Here is a 20,732-nt window from a genome sequence, read left to right on the forward strand (position 1 = left end):
CCTTGCTCTTTCCGCTGAACAAATATCATCAATTGGCCTGTGGGCTGTTTTCCAGTGCGGAAAATGCTGGAAAACTTCCTCCCTGAACGTTCGCGCCAATTTAGTGACGCTAATGCGTGTCTTGATCTGTACTATCCCCAACTGGGGGGGGGGGGGGACTGGCGCAGCCTAATTTATAGACATTTCCCCACACTTGGCAGATTTGCAGCCCCACTCGACGTCCTCTCTTCGTTTCCGCTTCCTGTCACTTTTGAGTTGGACGCTGGCTCCCGCCGCTGCGCTTCTTCGCTGTATGTAATTACGGTAGTGTAAGCCGATACAGCGAGGAGCGCTGTCTTCGAACTGCGCTGTACATTACCGTAAGTTACAGCGAAGAAGTGCTGCAGACGGAGCCATATCCATCCAGCCATTATCTGAACCGCTTATCCTGCTCTCAGGGTCGCGGGGATGCTGGAGCCTGTCCCAGCAGCCATTGGGCGGCAGGCGGGGAGACACCCTGGACCGGCCGCCAGGCCATCACGGAGCCATATCACAACTCAAAATCAGCAGCACAGGCCGTCGAAATATGGGATTTAAACATTTGTTTAAACCCCGGCTAAACATTTTATCCCACCAGCGGCACGGCAGAGACATTTATGGTCTTGACTACACAAACATGTTGCGGCTGTAAACTACTAATAAGACACGTTAGCCCCTAGCTAACGGATCTGACCCTTTAGCCGAGCGGTTAGCGATGTCGCCTTGTGGTGCAGTACACCCCGTATCATATCCCGCACCGGGCAAGAAAATAACCGGTTACACAGCTGTTTAAAATCTGATAAAAAAAAGTGACCTTTTAATTTATTTTTAATATCCGCCTATGGTAACGTGTGACCCCGTTTCAGAGTAACCCCGTTTCAGAGTAACACCGTATCGAAGAGATGGATGGGGGGGTCACCGTACGGGGCTATAGGGTACAAAAAGGGTTTATTGAAGAAGTCAACTGACCAACCTTTTATGAACTTTCACAGCACTATCAATCGCTTGTAATGTGCGGATGTATGTTAATAAAAACAAACGAGAGTTGACAGGCCGGCTGACCCACACGCTATCATTCACCACCACGTGGTCGCCATTTTTTTCCCTGGGCTACGTAGTAGCTCCAAATTGATAACTCCCGCCCGAGAGAAGGGAGGTGTCAGGGAGCCGTGCCGATCAAGAGAGCTGTCAAAGGAGCTTTTCATTGGCCTGGCAGGAAGCTGGACGGCGGTGCCCCCGATGGAGACTCTTCAGACTGGCAGACACACAGACGGGCAGAGCTGGGACGGGCGTCTTGGCACCGGGACCGGAGCCGGCGTGCTGCTGATGGGAGGAGCGGCTGGCACCAGCGGCACACTGGCCTCTCCAGCGGCGGTGGAGGCAGATTTCTCTCTCTCCCTCTCGGCGCAAACGGGAGGCTGGCAGGGAGAGCTGCTTTTGAAAAGCTGCTGTTGTCTGAGGCCCACTTTCATGTGAATGGGAGTCTTAATAGGCGTTGTGTGACGGCTCTGGTGTCCCGCTGGCTTCTGAGTGATCCTCTTCTGCCGGGTTTTAATTAATAAGCAGCGATTGATGGCTGCAGTGGCAGTCAAAGGGACAGCACAGCATCTCTCCTCTGTGGCCCCGAGTGCCGTTTGTCTGTTTGACTTGCACTCAAAACACCCACCGAAGTGATCTCAAAAGTTGGAAGGTGTTGACATTATTGATAAACTATTCAATCAAAACAAAAACTTGTACCTGGGTGGTACTTCCGATATGAATCGACACTCCTTTTAGTCATTTGTAAAGTAGCAGTAACTACATCAAAAACATTTTAAATTCAGAGAAAGTTTTGCTCAAAGTGTGACACAACCATGTCTAAAATAGTTGTATAACAAAATATATAAGCTGCTGTTTAAAGCCTAACCAAAATCTGACTTTTCTTACTCCACCGAGATGAAGCAGGATAACCGAGGGAGGAAACCAGGGAAAATGTGCATGCACTGGATTAAGAACTCAAACTCAAAATTAGGTCTTATAAACGACTAGTATTTGTGCATGGTAATGTGCCATCATTTTGAAAAGCATAAGGCCATGGGTATTTACTGTGCCTCGAAGTACCCCATCGATCAAACGTTTTAGGCTTAAATGCCAAAGAACAGATGTACTCCAGGCTATCTGTCAAGGATATATAAAAAACAATAAAAATAAAAAAGAATAATAATCTACAAGGTTAACACAAAAAGACATCTGTGAGGGTAAACTATATCCTTGTTATGATTAGCCATTTTTTTAACAGACAAGATTGGACAGGCAATTCTCACACTGATAAGTAGTGCAAGGGTGCCACCAGGTGGAAGGGGAGGATAGTGACAGAGGTTCGCCAGTAAAATTGAGAAAAGGGGACGTTCCAAAGGACGTTTTGGAGAGGGATTAATATGCCATTCACAATTTACCAGCATTCTATTGGTGGCCCAGACACACAAATTACAAAACAGTTCAGATCAATCTTGAATGAGAGCAGAGAAGTCATGTGGTTGCCAAAGAGCCCAAAAAGCTTTGTGCATATAATCGTGCCTCATTGGCTGGTTTCCAGATAACTCCACAATGACCCAAACAATTACAAGGAAATACAAGCGAAGATGATTTAGAGAACATTTTGAAATAAAACAAAAAATCCAAACATAGTTGATTCCCTTTGATTTTGGCATTGATTGATAAATTGCTAACCAATTCAAGGGGTGAAAGCATGTCAGCTGATGGTGACATCTGGCCGTCTAATGTAGGGTCAAAACTCTTCCAGTACTAAGAAACCCACATAAATTCTTTGCTCTATGACCAAAAATGTAGCAATGAATCACTTAACAGGACAAAGAGTAGTAGGACATCTTACAGCAAAAATCATTTTTAATGGTCCCAAATATTCTGAACAACTAAGTGTACACTCATGTAAAAGAAAAAAAAAGATATGACAAACTTGATCACATCTAGAATTCCACTCAATCTTTAATCAAGATGGGATTACAAATTCTCCAAAAATTCTGCAGTTTCAAAGGGCAAAAAAGAGTAAATCTAGCTCACCTACTGAGGTCTTTAAAAACCTGTTCAAGTGCGAATGAAAACGTCCTGAACATTTAAAGGCAGGTCTTTTTAGTTGTCGTTTAAAAAACAGAATAAAAGGAAGTCAAATAGAGAACAAAAAGAGGAAAAAAATGAACTGCTGGCTTTTTTTCTCTTAAGAGAAATAACGTCCGCTGAGCGACGACAACGACAACACCGATGACATCATCAAACAACAACGACGACAGCTCTTTGCCCTGTGCTGTCTCCTGTCTGGCCCTATGAACTAACTTTTAAAAAAAAAACATAAAACAACATACAGGGAAAGAGAGGAGAAGAAAATGCAGTGAAGGGAAATAGGGAGAAAAAGGAACGGAGGGAACAGGGTATTCTGGTGGTGGGGGTAAGGTTTTAATTCTGGATCTGAATTGGCTGACCCATCTGGGCCACTGCGATGTCCTTCCCTGAGTGGAGGGGGTGGTAGGGGGCTGAGGGGTCGAGGGTTAGTGGGTCATGGTCCGAGCCTGCAAGCTCTTTGGAGTTTCAGTTTGTGTACGCACGTGTGCCGCTATGTGGTCTTCTCCATTTTCTGAATTGCCAATCTCTGATCAGTCTAGAATTGTCTGCTTTTGATAACCGTATCATCTTTCCCCCTAACTCTCCCTCTTGTCCATTCACTTTTCAGTCGGTTCCTCATTCCAAATTGGCACTTGTATAAGTTGGAAAAGTTTGAGGAGGCTTTGAAACAATTCAGTCTGCTCCTCGTTTGCCCCTCCCCCTCCCCCCCCGATGAGGAGGCGGCCTGTTCATTCGTTGACTCATTCATTTTCTTTACAAGTTTGATCATTCCTATTCAAGGTCAATGCACCGAAGCATTCTGATGAACACAAAGGGCTGAGACACCGGTGTTTATTTAGGAGCTCAGTTTGGACTTCTTAGAAGGAGGCAGGGGATCTTCTTTGCTCTCTCCGTCCTCTTCCTCTTCCTCCTCATCATCGTCAGGGTAGTCCACCAGTCCTATTAAGCCTCCCTGGAGCAGAAGGACAACACACAAGTCAAGTCAACAGCTTAGTCCAACACCTTCTCAGTAAAATCTTAATACATCAATAGAATTGGGTGGGAAATTAACTCCAGCCACCCGATAGATTCTAGATAGATTCTAGACGTGGCCTCAATGTCTGCCTTTGCTATGAGCCACTTGGTCTTAAAACCAGCCATTACACTTTAGTAACCCTATTCTGTTAGCAAAGTTAGTTTGCCATCCCGTGTAGCTTATTTATCGCAAATGATGGAAGCAATATTGAGAAGATGGTCAAACACCAAAACGCCAAACCCCTTGCAGTTGCCATAATGACAAGCTTGTACCTTTGTTGTGACAGCTGTGGTGGGGGGCGAGCTTCGTGCCCCTGAGCCCGGAGAGCCCGGTGATCCCGGAGAGCCAGGGTTCAAGGAGGCCGAGGAAGGTGGGCTTGACAGGCTGGCTTTGGTGGAGCCGGAAAAGGAGAGCTTGAAGCTGGGGCTCTGTCTGCCTGACAAGCTCGACTTCCCCAGTACCTCCTTCTCCTCAGAGTCTTTCACTAGGGGGAGAAATACAGAGAATCTAATCTGTGAAGATGCTATATTGTCAAGCATGAGTAATTTAATCTTCAATTCTATTTTCATGGCTTTTTAACATGTCCTTGTAAACCAAAACAGAGAAAAAGAATCAATGAGTTTATCAAACTCTGTACATGCCAATGACGATGCCCCCCCCCCATCAGTTAACAGTTCAGACAGCTTCCCCAGACATACTTTTCTTTCTCTCCATGAACTTGCTTATAGGGTCCATGAGATCATCCTCACTCTTCATTTTGTCAGAAGGTGGAACCACCGCTTCGCCATCCTCAAGGTCGTCCTCGTCCGTATTAAACCACATCTCCTCCTCATCCTCCAACGTCCGCGCATCGCGACGAAAACGGTGGTTCCTCAAGATGGACCGCATGCTGGAGAAAGGCATGCAAAGGTGAGTGGACCAACTCAACTATATGTATTCTGTTGTTAGATCTACGCACTCATAAGCACATCTTAATTGCATTGCTAGATTCCCTTTTGTTCCAAGCATTAGTTTTTACTAATGGCGTTGTACCTTTTGTAGTAGCAATGCACATTTGGTAAATACTGACAAAACCAAACACTCCTTGCATAGTTGACTGACAGCGCATGCAGTCCACTTACAGCATTTCATCATTCTTGGAAACGAAAACATGACAGCCTGTGCCATCTAACTGCTATACTTAACTACTACTATAGATGCTGGAGCATACATATTTTGTCAAGATGAGTAAAGACCTAGAATATGCTGCCCTACTTTTGTAGCATAATAGCTGAGCTGTGTCCAATTTATCGCCAGGGTATATACGGATTATTGGTATTGGAAACATGCTTGTACAAGTTGGAAAAACAACCAATGTCATCGCTAAGCTTATGTGATACTCGCCTGCAAAACAAATGCTTAGTCATGTCTCAGACATCAAACGGGTCTTAGGCACACAGTTGTCAATATCCAAAGGTAACATAACATGCCTGATCAGGAAATGTTTGCTCATTTTTTTATGTGCATCACAGAAATGTTTACTAGGTATTTTACCATTTTTTTGAGCGCACAAGTATCCATTACACTCTGAAGTGTACAAACCTGGAGTGTAAAATGTCAAATTATATTCTATTAGTACAGCTAAGCAGTATTTTACAGACATAGTACCAGCTAGACACACCATGAGTCTTTTTCAAACCCTCTATAACAGAGCTGTAGCCTGTACATCATAAATCACACATACGCGTACAACAAAACGGGTGCCATGATAATGAAAATTATTTTAAAACTTTTGGATTGGATAGAAGAACTTCCATCAAAGAGTTTCTCAAATCTGAATTTTGGATCCACCTGTTCACCACTTTCCTTTCTCCTGGTGCCAGCTGGCAGTAATAACAATAATAATACTAAAATCCAGCTGGAGGTCTATATGTAACTTGAATTATTCAAGAAAACAGTAGTTTACCCACACTTCGGAAATGACAGAGCACACCTACGACAGTGCTCATTTACAAATCAATTGAATGTGCATGCATTTGTTTCTTGAATTTTCAGCATTGTGAGATTTTGACTGCATTGCTTTTAAATTTATTAGCTTGCACTTTTTGTCGCATTCTACCACACAAATTCCTTTCTGCTTTTTGTTTTTTTCTTTTCTTTTCCTGTTTATTGTTTTTGTAAATATTGAAGATCAGGCTAGTGACGCCTTTTTGTCTATATTGTAGGAATTATGAGCAAGTCTGATAAGTCTACAAATTTAATTCTACATATTTAAACTACACTGTAAGAAAATTCTACAGCCCATGCTAAATGATGTTTGACAGTATACAGTTTCTTGGGAAGACAGATATAATCCTAGTATTAAAAAAAATGGGGAATTTTTCAGGAAAATGTTAATCACTAGTTGGCATTCAGTCTATGAATATGAGATTTTTTTTTTCAATTACAAAACAGTATTGACAATGTTAAGTAAACATCAGTGCTGGGTCCGCGGTGGTGTAGCGGTCTAAGCATCGGCTCTGTGTCGATGCAGTTGCCCACTGGGGACTGGGGTTCGCGCCCCGGTCTCGTCAGATCCGACTATGGCCGGACTCGACGAAGCAGCGATCATTGGCAACGCTGTCTTCGGGAGGGGGGCGGAGTCGGCTTGTGTTCGTCACGTGAATGCGTCTCTGTGTGTGTCGGAAAAACAGTGGTTCGGCTTGGAGTCGCCTTGTCACGAAAGTGGCGAGGCGGTCTCCTTCGAGACTGCCGGCCGGAGAGATGCAGTTGGCGAACGCATACAGTGCGAGGGTGGGTGTTTGAATTAAAATAGGGATCGATTGGCCACTAAATTGGGAGAAAAAAGGGAAAAATCAGAAATAAATTTATAAAAAAAAAAAAGTAAACATCAGTGCTGACCATAGGACCTTATGCCACCAGAAACAGCAGCCACTGCGACAAGCCGAGTTGAAAGTGTTATTAGATTTTGCGATACATTTTTTGTTGCAAATATTGCATTGCACTTCTATATAAACGTAATGATTATTATTATCATTATCATCATCATTGAGTGGAGCATCGGCCCTTACAAAGTGCAACCAAATTTTGGACGGTTTCATCTTTGATTCACTAATCTACTCTGCTGCTTTTGGCTTCTTTGCTGTGTGTCTGTAGTGAGAGACGCAGCACATGAAAACTGTGAGCCAACTTAATGTACCAAAATGTAGCGCCGAACGCTAAAACAGATTTAGGTACTTCGTACTACCAACACAATTTGGTGATACAATTAAAGTGCCAAATTTCATTTCCCAGTACCAGATTAACTGGTCACAGTGCTCATATGTACAGTTGGAAAAACATAGCTAGGGTTCAATATGCAATGATTTTTAACACTCTAAATGTCACCAAATCTTATGATACTCTTAGCAAAAAGTGAAAATATATAATTATATACAATTACACACACAACTCTTTCTATTTGGAAGCCAACATTTTTGCCTGTCTAGTTTTTTTTTTTTTTTGCACCTTTTTGTTGTCATATCAAGACAACCTTTAACTTTTTAAAGCCTTCTGTTGCACTATATAGCCAGTTTCACTGTGGTAATTTTCCTCACTATCGCGCAAAAACCACATACCTGCAAAGGAGCTAACTACTGGAAGTGAAAAAAATCATTTCACCGTTTTATAACTAAACATTACATTCTAACAGGATTTATGAAACACTTCATTTGTCTAGGAACACCGAGATGTTCATTAGCCTTAAAAAGCTACATGGTTTATTTAATAAATAGAAAATCACTACATTTACAGAAATGGCTTTTGCCGGACAGTGTCGCTTTGTTTTTTTTAAAAAGTGTGCAGTATTAAAATATACGTAGTCTTGTCATGCGATGAGTCACCTTTCAACTCGCTGGAAGACAACATTTAAATGAGCTATGCTGAATGTAAAGAAATCTTTGAAGAGAACAAATCGTGAATTTGAAACGTGACGTTTTGTAGTCATTAGCTGCAGTTACATGGACAACATTTCTTCAACCTGACTGAAATCATCCCGATTAGATTCCTGCTTGACTGTTTAGACTGGACGCTAAATCCGGTAAGATGTGCGTTTACTTGCCCCAAAGCATTTAATCAGAATATAACTTTTTTGACATGCGCAAAGTGGTTCCTTCCAGTGTGAAGTGTCTAATCTGATGGAAATATAACAAAAGAAGAAGTTGTTCCGCCTGTTAATACAATTTTCAAGATGGACCCACATTATGTCCTGGGAACAATATTTAGGTTTCTGCTGTTCTTTCTAATTAAGCGGCAAATGGGGGAATAAGTTGGCTGAATAATGTTACACAATTTCACACAGGACGTTACACAATGACAGTTCATAAAGAAAGTAGGACAAGGCTTATTGCACATACATACGGGGATATCGCTCCATAATCATCTGAATACAGGTGTATATTTTGAAAAATGAAGCTGGACAATTCAATTAGGACAACTGAAACAAGGCTGCGACCGAAACAAGCAAACAGTGTGTCGCATATTTCACAAACGGTGGCAACAGAATGTGCAAGCTGGTTAAACATCAGAAATTCATTGGCTCTTGCACTTGTTAAAGCCACGCTGTGCAGTCTGACAGGGTGCAAAACGAGCTTCCATCGACATGTTTTCATCAACGTGTGATAATAAAATAAAAATGAAGGACGGTTTGATTCACAAAACTATCAATAAAAAGGTATATTCGGCCAGGAATGAGCCGGTCGGTCAGTCGGTTAAGTGGTGGCCCATTGTCAGTAACTTTTATAGTACAAGAACAAACTCGTTCATGTCACCTAATGTTACCCTGACGTAGGGCAAACATGCACAGAAAGAATATATTTATTCCAACCAGAGAGAAGCGATTGGATTAAGCATTTACATGGTTATTAGGCACTAATATTTTTCTATTGAACAGATTAACAAAGGTTTACACCACCCCTCTCAACCCGGTTTAAAAACCCTTCCGCTCGGGCAGGATTGGGCCAGTCTCAACCGATTTAGGGGGTTACATGAAGCATTTTTATTCTGACTGGCTATTATTCTGATTATTAGTAGAATATTAGGGTCAATGTAAACGCAGCTAATGTGTTATAAAGTGCTTTGAGAGACTGGTTCTGGCTCACATCAAAAACATTATCCCCCCAACATCAGTTCACCTACCGTCCCAAAAGGTCTACTGAGGATGCCATTGCCACTGCCCTGCACTTTGCTTTGACCCACCTTGAACTTAATCCGGATGCTGTTTATAGATTATAGCTCTGCCTTCAACACTATCATTCCCGCCAAACTAACCACCAAACTCTTCTCCCTTGGCCTCAACCCCTCCCTCTGTAACTGGACTTCCTGACCAACAGACCTCAGTCTGCTAGGTTAGGTGACCACACCTCCTCCACCCTGACCCTCAGTACAGGTGCCCCTCAAGGCTGTGTTCTGTGCTCCCTCCTTTTCTCCCTCTTTACCCATGACTGCCTGCCTGCCAACTCACCCTTCAAATGTTATAGTTAAGTTTGCAGATGACACCACAGTCATTGGCCGTATCACCAACAACGACGAGATGGCCTACAGCAGTGTTAATCTTTATGCGGCTCGTGAGACTTTGTTTTGCACCTCATATAGATCCACTGATAACAATAAGAACATAGCTATAACTTACTTCTATAGGTTCCGTTTGTGTCCTGTTTTAGCACATTGAAATGAATTATCCAGCAGATGGCAGCATACTGAAGATACGTCAAAGAACGCAGGCTACGTAACAGCATGGGATCATGGGTAGACGTACAGCCTATGTGTGTAGCTTTGTATTTGCGAAATGTTTTGCAAGCTCTGTGGCTCTTTGAGGAATGGTCTTACTCATAAGTGGCTCTCCTACGAAAATTAGTGAGTACCACTGACCTACAGGGACGAGATTCAGCACCTCACATCATGGTGTACTACCAACAATCTTGTCCTCAATGTGCAGAAGACGAAGGAGCTGATTGTGGACTTCAGGAGGTCTAGAAGCTGCAGCCACTCCCCTATACACATCAATGGGGTGGAAGTAGAGCGTGTTTCCAGCTTTAAATTCCTTGGAGTCCACATCAGCGAGGAACTTTCCTGGACATTAAACATCCAGGCCCTTGTGAAAAAAGCCTAACAATGCCTGCATTTCCTGAGGAGGCTGAAGAGCGCCTGTCTATCCCCCAAAATTCTCACCAACTTTTACCACTGCACCATAGAGAGCATCCTGACCAGCTGCATCTCAGTGTGGTACAGCAACTGCACCTCAGTAGACCAGAAAGCTCTGCAGCGGGTCGTCAAGGTGGCCCACCATATCACCGGTACCCAGCTCCCAGCCATAAAAGACATTTATCACAAACGCTGCCTTCGAAGGGGTCTGAGCATCAGCAGAGATCCCACCCACCCCAACCATGGACTATTCTCCCCCCCTGCGCTGTGGGAGGCGCTACAGGAGCCTCAGAGCCCGCACTACCAGGCTCAAAAACAGCTTCTTTCCACAAGCTGCTGCCCACCTGAACGTGGCTACCCACTGAATGTCTGTAGATATTTTTCAATATTTTGTACTCTTGCTCTTTTTTAACTATATCTTATACTGTGTTTGCTGTGTTTGTCTGTGTCTGTCTTGCACTGTTTGGTGAAGCCATAGCCCTCATTTCATTTTTAACGCGTGCCTGCACATTGTTTTTGATGACAATAAATTGAATTGAATTGAATAAAGACATCCCCCATGGTTCGGTCATCAAAATAGCAGACAGCATACGACATCTGTACTGTCAACAGTGCTGCAACTCTACTGCACTGATTTGAGATAAAGTCACATTCTGTGGACAAAATAATAAACAATCAGAGCTACAGAATATTCTTTTGAACACCTTTAGTTCTATGGGACAGAAATTAATGTTTGTCGCACACGTTTGTTTTCCTTTTCACTGAAAATAAAAACAATCATTCTCACATTTTACTGACGATGAGATTTGTGGGCAGGTATTTAAGATTAGCAGGTGGGCCACCCACCAACTGCTATGGTAGGAGAAACACCGTAATCCTCCTTTAATAAAAACTACATACCACCACAGCAGACACCAGACTGATTGCAACAGTGTAACTGGACAGTCCCAACTTTTGCTTTCTCACCTATCTAGTTTGGGGTTGTCTTGCCGCTCTCGCTGTTGTTCATAGCGCAGCTTTAAGCCTTTGAAGGTCTGGACATAGTCAACATCTTCTAGAGCTTTCCAGTAGTTCTCTACTATATGAGCAGTGAGAGACTTCACATCCTCCTGGGAGGAATGGGAGAAAAGAGGGAGAGGGAGAGCCAGACAGAGAAAGAGAAGGGGGGTGTAAGGAGGAAAACGTGTGTGTGTGTGTGTATGTGTGTGTGTGTGTGTGTGTGTGTGTGTGTGTGTGTGTGTGTGTGTGTGTGTGTGTGTGTGTGTGTGTTGGAAAACAGAAGATATTAGAGAGAGCGACAGATGGAAAAAATAGGGGAGGGAGAAACAGAGATCACACCAAACTAGTTAAGCATGAATTGCTAAACTGCAAACAGGTTTAAACAAGTTGGACTCAAGGAAAACCTTGCATGATAAGCAATCCAAAGGGAGTGCAATAGTTTGTGTCAATGAGCATGCTTGCTTTCAGTTATTAGAAACGACTAATACTCACCACACGGACATACTCAAACATCTCGATGATGGCTGAGTTCATGAGGTTGTAGCGTGAACCATTGTTGAGGAAGGCCTTGACTACTGGCTCAAACAGGAAGTTCCTCATGATGTAGCGATTGTAAAACTCATCCTTCAGACCAATGATCCTCCGCATGAAGCGCAGGGCGCCTGGGGCCACAGGACAAAAGCAAGATATACTGAGCTCAAGTCCTGTTAAAGTTACTCAACATGGATTCTTTCAAAAGGGTAAGGCATGTACATTTAAGTTGCAGTCGAAAGGCAATCGGAAATAAAAGGCTTTATGAGGGATTATGTGCGACTCACATAGTGCCAGGAAGGCGTGCTGAGAAGCAGTAAGCACCAATACCCTCCTGAGAATGTCTTTGTTGATGATGTAGTTCTTGATGTGGTAGGTGTGGTGCTCCACACAGAATGTCAGCAGCTCCAAGATCAATGCCAGCAACTGAGAAGTTTGGAAATCATCTGGGGGGGGTGTCAAAATTGGTGTGTAAACATAAAATAATTTTGAACAAATCACTCAAGCCTCACCCACAACTCACCCACACACACACACACACACACACACACACACACATTTTCACAAACATAACCCAGGTTTTCCTTACCTTTGCTGGGTTTTTCTTCTGTGGTATTGGCCAACAGCGGGGCTGACAGGACATGCATGCAGTGCTTGTAGAAGAAGCTCAGGAACTCTGTCTTTTCAGTTTTCTGCAAAGGGGTAATTACACTATCGCTATAGGGCTTTACACAAATCATTGTTTCCATTAAGGTTTAGCTCTGTGTCATAATTGTATCATGCAGAAAGGTACAAAAATGCTGTATCACCTCTGTGATATGAACTGCAACAAATATAGACACAGTTTTTGTTTGTCATTTTTTTCACAGCACTTCAACTATATTAGGTGTGGTTAGGCAACTCATTAGTGGTATGAGTAAAGCAGTAACCTGCCAACTCACATTAGCAGTAGCCAGCATGTTCTCTGGGTCCACCAAAGTCCGTAGTAGGCCCATTAGCTGCACCGCCCCACCCAACTCTGGGTCTGTATCACAGATCATGTGCTCTATGATCAGGTTGATCAGTAGGATGTCCTGAAAGGGCAATTAAAAAAAAAAATCATTACATGCCTTCACTGGTTTGACCAATCTGGCTAATGCATTGTATGATATGACATGCTTTAATATTTCAGGGCCAAAATATGCTGAATATTAGCTGCTTGGATAAATTATGTTAAACTCTAGATTTGGACGTTTGTTTTGAAAAAGACTAAAAATAGAAATCTTAAACACAACACCCTAAAAAGTTTGCTACCGGTTTAGTTCTAATACTTACATCGTCATTCTGCTGAGACTCCTGCATAACAAATTCTCGTACCATGGAGGGGTTGTACTCCACCAGATAAGAGAAGATATCTGTGGCTGCCCCTCGTACTTGCACATCATCCATTCCCTGTTTAACAAACACAATAAGAATAAAATATAACTCAAAACTAAACAAAATAGTGAAAATAGTATTTTTCCCACTTGTACAAATACTTTTTAATCTCAGTTTACTTGGGCGTATGTACAGGGAATAGTGTGTGTGTGTGTGTGGGGGGGGGTGTACTAGGATATTTTCCTCATATTTTTGTATTTCCAATGTCTTATGTAACGTTAAAACAGTTGAGTCGTAAATGTGCTGTTCACGATTCTGCCTTGTATATTTTCATATAAACGTTTATTGATGAATTAATTCACAACGATATACTCTAGAATAAAAAAAAACTTTACAAGAGGGAAAACAAAATTATCATAGAATCAAATGTGGTATCTGACAGTGTAGCATGTAAAACAGGTTATTGCCTGACAGTAGGAATGGGAGTGATTACACATTGAGAACACTTGTAGGGTTGTAGGGTGACCTGTTATTCAATATGTAAACTGAAATTTGTTTCACTTGTTGTTGCCTTCGTTTTTACCCATTTATTATCATCCCTTTCAGTTTTGTTTTGTTTGTTTTTCTGATTTGGTTAAAGGTTAATTTAAGCAAGTTAATTTGTCCCGTTCTTTCAGAACAACTTATTTTGTCCCCTCGCATAAATATGCAAAGGCATGAGCATCACTGATAAATGCTTACACAGGAAAAAAATGCCATTGACAAATAACACATTAAAAAACAATGTTCATTGAAATATAGAAATCCTGGTTGGATTAAACTGGGGTGACAGAGCCTTAAAAATAACCATCCACAATGAAAGAGTTTCTGGATTTGTAGGCAATTAGTAGCTACAATTCCAAGCAGGTCTTCACAGTTTCTCAAAAAAAAAAAAACAACCTAAAAACCACAAAATTGTCAACTTAAACTTATAAATTGTACAATATCTCTGTGCACAATCCATGATTGGGAAATCAAGGCACATTGGATAAAAATCTTTCCCATAAAAAGAATAAAATCCAGTATCTATATTGGGACAATTCCAAACACTGACATCCCCCACTAAATGTTTACTTCAACAGCAATAAACAAATTTTGTCTTCACAAAGTATATGCTCTCAAGTATCTCAATCACAGTATTCATGCAGTTCCACTTGTCAGTGAAAGTTATAGAAACTCTTATCCCAAATAACATCAACAGTCATCCATCCATCCATTATCCTAACCGCTTATCCTGCTCTCAGGGTCGCGGGGATGCTGGAGCCTATCCCAGCAGTCATTGGGCGGCAGGCGGGGAGGCACCCTGGACAGGCCGCCAGGCCATCACGCAGGGTTGACACACACACATTCATACCTAGGGGCAATTTAGTATGGCCAATTCACCTGACTTACATGTCTTTGGACTGTGGGAGGAAACCGGAGCCCCCGGAGGAAACCCACGCAGACACGGGGAGAACATGCAAACTCCACACAGAGGACGACCCGGGTCGACCCCCCAAGGTTGGACTACCCCAGGGCTTGAACCCAGGACCTTCTTGCTGTGAGGCGACCGCACTAACCACTGCACCACCATGCCGCCACATCAACAGTCAGTCTTGGCATAAAACCCTGTTCCTTTAAGAGTAGCTGCACTCACCAGTATGACTTCAAGTGCAGGTAGAATGCCCATGTTTGATAATGTCTTGAAGAAGGTGTCTCTGTTTTGGGGTTGTAACGTTTGTGAGAACGCACAGAATTCCTTCAGGAAGTTTACCTACAAGGGATTATAACAAGGACAATTCAGCAAAACTAGGCACTTTGTGAAAATTTGCGTCAGTTTTTCACAAACCATAAATCTGCGTACCAGTTCATGTCTTTTGTCATCTTCTGTGGCCTCATCTGTGAGCTGTGCAAAGAGGTCCGTCAGAAACTTCTCATCATCCTGGTGTCAAAAGGGGAGACAGGAGAAGCACGGAGTGATGATGGGGTAAAGGGTCCAAAGAACAGGATGTAGAAATTGACCCTTGACCCTCACACTCATTTATAGCCAGTGCTGTAATTGTGCACTGCTCAAATCTAAAAAAAAAAAAAAAATCTAAATGATCTAATAAGGAGTTATCTTTGTAGCATTTCTGCAAAAACCTAATCCATCATTATGGCCCCAATCTAAACACAATTCCAGCGCAGATTTCAAAAACAAACATTTATTGTTATTTAGAGCCGTTATCAAGAATTCCTCTTCTAAAAGGTAAAGTACACACTGGATCAAAAAAATCCCTAAAAATAACCTTACATCTTTAAAGTAACTATAAAAATCATTCTGTGCTTTACAGCACATAATCTGTCATGTTTGCTTTAATTAAAAACAAATTGGCCACTAATAATATACATGCGCTATTATTTCAGTCCCAACTAGAACTTGGCGGTAGTTTACTGGGATAAGTATTTGACTCCAGAATTTCACAGAGCACAGAGTACGAGAGTGAACAGCTTGCCAATTTCATTTTCCTCTAGCACAGCATAACTGATTGACACAACACTTCTCCATCTCTATGGAGACAGCCATACATAAACACTGCTGAGTTGACACAGTAGAAAAACAAAGGCAATGTGACCATAAAAGACTCACGGACAACACAAAGACAAAGTAAAACAATACTTTACTCAAGGTGATAATTTCTACTTCAAGAAGAGTTCTTTTTTATAGTCAAAAAGTTATCTGTGAAGGACTTAGCATATCAAAACTGAAAATGTAAAATGCATGCAGGTGACTTTTTTTTTTATCCCCCCCCCCTTTTCTCCCCAATTTTCCTTGGCCAATTACCCCACTCTTCTGAACCATCCCGGTTGCTCCTCCACCCCGTCTGCTGATCCAGGGAGGGCTGCAGACTACCACATGCCTCCTCCAATACATGTGGAGTCGCCAGCCGCTTCTTTTCGTGTGACATGAGGAGTTTCGCCAGGGGGACGTAGCGCGTGGGCGGATCATGCTATTCCTCCCAGTTCCCCCTCCCCCCCAAACAGGCGCCCTGACCGATCAGAGGAGGCGCTAGTGCAGTGATCAGGACACATACCCACATCCGGCTTCCCACCCGCAGACACGGCCAATTGTGTCTGTAGGGACGCCCGACCAAGCTGGAGGTAATAGAGATTTGAACAGGAGATCCTCGTGTTGGTAGCCAATGGAATAGACCGCTACGCTACCCGGACGCCCGGCTGCAGGTGAATTTTTTTCTAAAACCTTGATACACAACATCTCATTGTGTGGGAAGTGTGTATAAATGTATCTGTCGGTCTCACCTGAAGCATGCCAACAATCTCCACCTTATTGAAGAAGATGAAGGAGTGCAGGGTGGATAGCATGTTCTCCTCAAACACTGAAGGTGTAGGCAGCACCATGTCCTGGATATACTGTACCCGGTACGTCTGGTGGATTTTCTGGCGTAGCTCTGGGTCCGAGATGGGTATCACCTCTTTAAAGCGGGCTGTCTTAGTAAGAAACTCCCGATGGCGCCGTGGCTGCGGTAATGATGGGTCAAACTCCAGGCAGCCAATGACGTCCATGATGCACTCCTCAGAGAACATAACCTCGAACAGGGCAGTGCGGTTAAGCAGAAAAATACCTTTGACAATTTCATAAAGGTGGTGAAGTCCCTCGCGATTCTCCAGATCCTCACACACACGGAACAGCTCCAGAAGCTTGCGGATATAGCCCTCATTTTCCACGGCCAGTGCAAGCTTTTCACGCCGTAGTGGTGATGGCAGTGAAGAAGCCACCAACTCTGCCAAGTCTTCCAGGCGGTTAAGCTCACACGGCGGCAGCTCTAGACCAGGTGAAGACATGTCGTCAAACCGCTCCTCCTCAGACTCGTCCACCACGTCCTGGGTGATGTCCACAGAAGGGTCCTTCCCTTGTACCTGGACAAAGCCCCAGACAGCATGATAAGCATGGGTGAGGAGGGAGAGTATTAAGTTGTGATGGAAACTATCAAGAGGATACGAATGCTCATGAGCAAATGCACACTCAGATGAACATACCAACAACGCATGTATATACAAAGGAGGGCAGTTACCTGGCATATTTTCTCCCAGATTTCATCACAGCCAGCTTTCTCCTGGAAACTGAGTGCAAGATCATAATTCTCGGCCTCTGACCACACTATCAAAGTGTCCTGTACACAAAAAAAAAAAAAAAAAAACACTCACAAAAAGAAATGTACAATTAAAGGAGATGGGTAGCAATGACACGATCCCCTTTAAATGCTAAAGCATGCAATGAACCGACCTGTTGTTTCTGGTAGGCTGTGTTTGGGTTGATTTTGGATTCCAGCAGGAGGGAACCTGAGGTAGAGTAGAGAGGTAAATGTGTTCTTAAACATTGGTAATGTAATTTAATGAGTATGCAAAATCAAGTCACTGAAGGGTCAAATGCAAACACACAAAGCTGTAAAGCCTCTACGGAAATGATGGATTTGACAGTATTGGTGATTATGACAGTATGAACACTACGATCTGAAAATGGAATACTGCCAATGGGCGTATGTTAGGTTTGTTGTTGTATATAGATGAGGTGTATGTGTCCGTTTCTGACACAGCTAGTGAAATTATGTGAATGAGGAACATTACCGATAACCGTTTCGCCGCGACGTATTGTACATCTAGCTAATAACGAATGAATTTTGAAACCCAGATGTGGTACTCTTATAATCTATAATACTAACAGGAACTCACAAAGCTCAAGACCTAAAAATGTAAGCAATCTGAAATGTTTTCAAAGAAGGACCATATGCACTCCTCACTTGACAGTGAAAGGAAGGTTAGCTCTCAGTGTTTCCCACAAATAGACTTTACTTGGGCGGGCCGCCCAGGTATATTAACGGCCGCCAAAATATATTTGGCGAGCCATTTAGCATTTTTTATTCGTCCAAGAGAACGACACCATCTGTGATCGATAAACTAGTGGACAATCTCCCCTCACTCTTCCCCTCCCGTACCTGATTGTTCTGCTATCACGAGAAGGGTGTACTGACAATATTGCACATGCTCTGCAGACAGACAGATGAGAGAGCGAGGTTCTCCGGTATTATGTTAGAAGACGCCGTACATGGTGGATATTTTACAAGCACGGACCAGTTAAAGCAATTCCTTATTGTGTAATTGTTCTCTGACTTTGGCAGGAGCTTCGAATTCTATGACAGACAGCGGCAACTATGCTGCACTGGTAGCTTTAAGACTCAAGCGTGTATTTAGCACACGTAACTTGGCCATTGCACAACATGCAGCAAAGTTGTCCTGGATAAATATAAGAAAGATTATAATTTGTTTTCTCTTTGGGCTATGGCGGTTAGAAAGACACAGACTAACTTTAGTTAAAGTTAGACTACTAACCTTTCATGTATTTACTCAGCAAGGTAAGTGAATTTTATATCTCTTTCAGCACTAAATATATTTTGCATCGAATTTCTGTAGTTAATTTAAATCCAAGTGTCTGTTTTTCAGGTCAAAACTGACCTGAGAAACAGACTGAAAGGGGAGAACCTGGCTGCATGTCTGCGAATATCGATAAATGGACCAGCACCAGAGACATTCCCATAAGCACAGGTGTTGGAGCTCTTTGAAAAACCTAGAAAGATTAAGTGCTCTGACAAACAGCGCCATCTTTGTACACATTAAAGAGTGTTTTATATTTGTTTTTACTTTTTCACACTCTTCCCATTGTGGCTAGATGGAGGGGAGGGTTGGAGCTGTGAAATTAATAGAAATATTCAATAAATCAAAACACTGTGTTAAAGGTCACATTAATTTGTTGTTTGTTACATGTTGTTAGACCATTTTTGTGCTAGCAATGCCGGCCCTTTCCACCTGCTACCACAAGTATATATTTCAGACCTGTAGGAAACACTGAGCTCTCCATCGAAATGAGCAAAACTATGAAACCAGCAAATGCTCACGATCACATTCTCAGTGGGGCGCACCATGAGTTCATCAGATTTGAGGATAGCACAAACTAGTTCTGACTGAGGATGTGTACACATGAACAGGAAATGTTCAAATGAAATGGGGGAAAAACATGAGTGGATTGTTTAAAAATAATAAAAAGATTATTCCCTTTAACTTACCGTCACTCTCTGCTCGTACCAGCAGAGATGTGCCTTTCAGTCTCTCCACATAGCCCGAGGAGACGTGTCCGGTCCCGCGGTCGTCCCACTGTCTGTCCTCATTGAGGGTATAAACTTTGACTCGGCGACGAGTGTCTGTCATCCTGATGGGCGGTTCAAGTCGGTTCACCCAGCCCGACCTTAGCCTACACTTTACCACTTTCAGTGGCAGTCACGCCAACACAAAATAACTTGTGTACACCTCAACACAGCTCTGGTCTGAGGGGTCGACCGGGCCCGTATGCCCCCCCCCCCGAAGCGGTTCAAATGTGAAAGCGGATTATCCGAGCAGTTTCCTCGAGGTTATGTAGTTAAAACTACAATTTCTATTTACTCTCTCACGCAGCCTACGAGCACCGCGCCATTGAGTTGTGTTTACTGAACATTCTGGCAAGCTTATCAAATATATAGTATATTGCGCAGAGGGGAGGACGCTGGCGATGGCTAGCTTGTTGAACGACAGATTAGGTGCGTAACATCGCCTCATCTAAATTGTTAGGTTAGCGGGCCACATTCAGACTTGCAGTTTGTGTTCACTGGCTCCGGGTATACTTCGCTGCTCGTCTTTCCTTTCGGTACAGTCTGTACGCTAGCTGGCAGTGTTAGCCAGTTACGTTAGCAAGCAAACGTAGCGAGGGGAATAGTTAGCTAGTCAGTCCGCTAACTGCCATTGCTGAACACCTTCAATACGAAATCTATTACAGCAGATAGACGAGGACCATGCATCGATAACATTGCTTCAAGTTGACGGACCGCAACCCCTCTGGCTTTACAGCGGACAAGCCTTTGTAAAGTATAGTGTTCGATAATACGCTAACAAGCTAACGTTAGCTACTAACGTTATTTCTACCCCAAGTGTTCCGCCATGTTCTGGCTCGGGGCCGCGGAGAGACCAGTCTCTCCTTGCTGGTATTCGCACATTCCAAAAATATTCAAATTACCTAACCGGAGCAGTGTTGTCCCATCAAAATAAGGCTTTGGTTTACAGTGCTATTTGCCATTCATTCCCAGCGTCTTGCCCGGATAATTGCTAACTACCCCCCTGTGAGTATTCAGCCATCTTGGGTCCCTTCAGAGTCGGTACGGGGTTTCCGACACAGCAATAACAGGGCAGCCCGCCACATTTAAAGAGACAGTGCAGTCTGAAATGTATTCTTCAAAGTTGAGCCGATCCGGCTTTTGTTAAACCCGCCTTCATCCAACGTCAGCCTATATAATCCCAAAATGAGCAGCAGCACCAGCAGCATCTCTCACCGCTATTACTTCCTCTGCACTACTGCAATTCTGCATGATGCGCCTATGCGTTCTGAATCTGGAATTCCAAATGACATTATGTAATTCTTTGGTCCCATCACAACAGT

The 20,732-nt window shown here is 43.1% G+C and overlaps 1 protein-coding gene across 2 annotated transcripts; it reads right to left on the reverse strand.

Moving 5' to 3' along the window:
- Positions 1-2,880: 2,880 nt before the first annotated feature.
- smek1 (SMEK homolog 1, suppressor of mek1 (Dictyostelium)) lies at positions 2,881-20,442 on the reverse strand. Of its 2 annotated transcripts, none has more exons than XM_056294704.1 (15): positions 19,333-20,442; positions 17,499-17,554; positions 17,287-17,385; positions 16,514-17,131; positions 15,078-15,155; positions 14,871-14,987; positions 13,154-13,270; positions 12,781-12,912; positions 12,429-12,531; positions 12,127-12,285; positions 11,801-11,970; positions 11,276-11,415; positions 4,849-5,039; positions 4,423-4,634; positions 2,881-4,087 (listed from the first exon to the last, which is right to left on the reverse strand). In XM_056294704.1, the coding sequence occupies exons 1-15, from the start codon at positions 19,472-19,474 to the stop codon at positions 3,971-3,973; spliced, it is 2,451 nt and encodes an 816-aa protein (XP_056150679.1). In that variant the 5' UTR covers positions 19,475-20,442; the 3' UTR covers positions 2,881-3,970. The 2 variants fall into 2 exon arrangements, with proteins under 2 accessions (XP_056150679.1, XP_056150678.1); XM_056294703.1 differs by having other exon boundaries at positions 11,276-11,418.
- Positions 20,443-20,732: the final 290 nt, after the last annotated feature.

The sequence above is a fragment of the Lampris incognitus genome, chromosome 15 (assembly GCF_029633865.1).
Source record: "Lampris incognitus isolate fLamInc1 chromosome 15, fLamInc1.hap2, whole genome shotgun sequence".
Lineage (NCBI taxonomy): Eukaryota > Metazoa > Chordata > Actinopteri > Lampriformes > Lampridae > Lampris > Lampris incognitus.